Source organism: Equus asinus, chromosome 17, assembly GCF_041296235.1.
Source record: "Equus asinus isolate D_3611 breed Donkey chromosome 17, EquAss-T2T_v2, whole genome shotgun sequence".
Classification (NCBI taxonomy): Eukaryota; Metazoa; Chordata; class Mammalia; order Perissodactyla; family Equidae; genus Equus; species Equus asinus.
Genome location: NC_091806.1, coordinates 31,934,261 through 31,936,266, shown reverse-complemented (window position 1 = coordinate 31,936,266; position 2,006 = coordinate 31,934,261). Strand labels below are relative to the sequence as shown.

The window sequence follows — 2,006 nt, the reverse complement described above, 5'->3', positions numbered from 1 at the left end:
GATTTATGGACACTGAAATTTTAGTTTTATAAAATGTTTATGTGTCATGAAGTACTATTCTACTTTTGATTTGTTTTCAATCATTTAAAAGTATAAAAACCATTCTTAGCTCAGAGGTCATTAAAAAGAAGGGCTGAGCTGGATTCAGCCTGCAGGCCTTAGTTTGCCAACGTCCTAGAGGATGTTGACCCTACAAGATGGAAGGAACTTGGATCCTTGAATGCCTTTGAGCAGAGCCACCCACCAACCTGGAGCACTCAACTTAGACTCTTGTAGGAAAGAGAAAATCTTCATTCTTTAGCTACATTGTAATTAAGTCTCTCTTGTTATAGCAGACTAGTGTTTTACTTTAACTAATACTTAGTCCATGAGTCCTGACTACCCAGGCTACCACTCCATTCCATAGTCCTCATCACTCTCCTTCTAAAGAGCCAAGGCAAGGAAACTCAGTCCCCACCTGCCTCCTCACTGACCTTTCCAAGACTTGAGAGAAAAGGCTCTGCCCAGAGCGCCCTTCACCTCCTTGTTGCGAAGACTGTAGATGAGGGGGTTGAGCATTGGCGTGACAATGGAATAGAAGACAGACACCACTTTGTTAAAGTTTATAGAGGAGGCCAGTTTGGTCCGGACATACATAAAGAAAAGCGTGCCATAGAAGAGGCTCACAACAGTCAGGTGAGCCGCACAAGTGGAGAAGGCCTTCCAGCGCTCTGCAGCTGAGCGGATGTGCAGCAGGGTCCAGACAATGTTGCCATAGGACACAGCAATGACTGTAGAAGAGGCCAGGAGCACAGCCAGAGAGACCAGGAAGTCTACGGTCTCTTTCAGGGTGACATCTGAGCAAGACAAGGCTAGCAAGGGTGACGCATCACAGAAGAAGTGGTCAACAATATTGGGACCACAAAATGTCAGCTGGGACATAAGGTAGATGGGCAAAACAGGTGTGAGGAAGCCTACCAGCCAACAAGCAGCTGCCAGATGGATGCAGGTGCCCCAAGACACCAAGGCCCCATATCGGAGAGGCATACAAATGGCCACATAGCGGTCATAGGCCATGGCAGCCAGTAGGAAACACTCAGTTGCCCCAAGGAAGGTGAAAATGAAGAGCTGAGACAGGCATCCAGCAAATGAGATATTCTTTCCCCCATCCACCCCAACTAAACCAGCCAGCATTTTAGGCACTGTGACTGAAGTGTACAAGATTTCAAGGGAGGACAAGTGTGTCAGGAAGAAATACATAGGTCTACGTAGCCGGTGGTCCAAGCCCACTACCAAGATGATGGCCAAGTTCTCCACCAAGGTGAACAGGTACATAGTGAGGAAGAGTGAAAAGAAGAGGAGACGTGCCTCATGCACCCCAGCAAAGCCCACCATGACAAACTCTGTTACCTGGGTCCGGTTTGGGGTATGTGGCTGCATATGTGGGAGTGAGAGCTCAGTAGACTCATAGCCTCATAGATAATGACAGTTCAAAGCAAACCTGTAAGGATGTTGGATTGAAATATCTTTCACTTCAGAAAAGGAAAGGGAAGTCAAGACAATACCCCTACCCTCAAAGAATGTATAGTCTATGAAGGGCAAAAGAAAACAGACAATTTCAGGACAAAATGAAAAGTGCTGGATAGCAATAAGACAGGATATTATGAGAGGAAATAGTGGAGAAGCTCAACCGGTCTCAAGGAATCAGAGAAATCTTCCTGGAGGAAGGGCTGTCTAAACTGGAACCTGAAAAATAAATATAAGTTAGTGAGATAAAAGATAGTTAAGTAAAGAGGATATAACAAGTATGAAATCCGAGACACCAGAGAGAACATGATGCATTTGGAAAATTTCAGGTAGATATAGTTTACCATGGAGGTTAAGAGCTTGGCTTTCTGATCAAGCATATCTAGCTTTTTTTTTTCTGGATTGGCACATGACCTAACATATGTTGCCAATCTTCTTTTTTTCTTCTTCTTCTTCTCCCTAAAACCCCCCAGTACATAGTTGTATATTCTAGTTGTGGG

The 2,006-nt window shown here is 44.7% G+C and overlaps 1 protein-coding gene across 1 annotated transcript; it reads right to left on the bottom strand.

Annotated features, from left to right (window-relative positions):
* Positions 1 to 465: 465 nt before the first annotated feature.
* OR6Q1 (olfactory receptor family 6 subfamily Q member 1) lies at positions 466 to 1,419 on the bottom strand. The gene has a single exon (XM_014827814.3). It carries the CDS (start codon positions 1,417 to 1,419, stop codon positions 466 to 468), a length of 954 nt encoding a protein of 317 aa, XP_014683300.3.
* Between the last annotated feature and the right edge of the window lie 587 nt (positions 1,420 to 2,006).

Excerpts from the sequence above, each read along its gene's own strand:
- OR6Q1 (XM_014827814.3), bottom strand. The coding sequence starts at position 1,419 with ATGCAGCCACATACCCCAAACCGGACCCAGGTAACAGAGTTTGTCATG.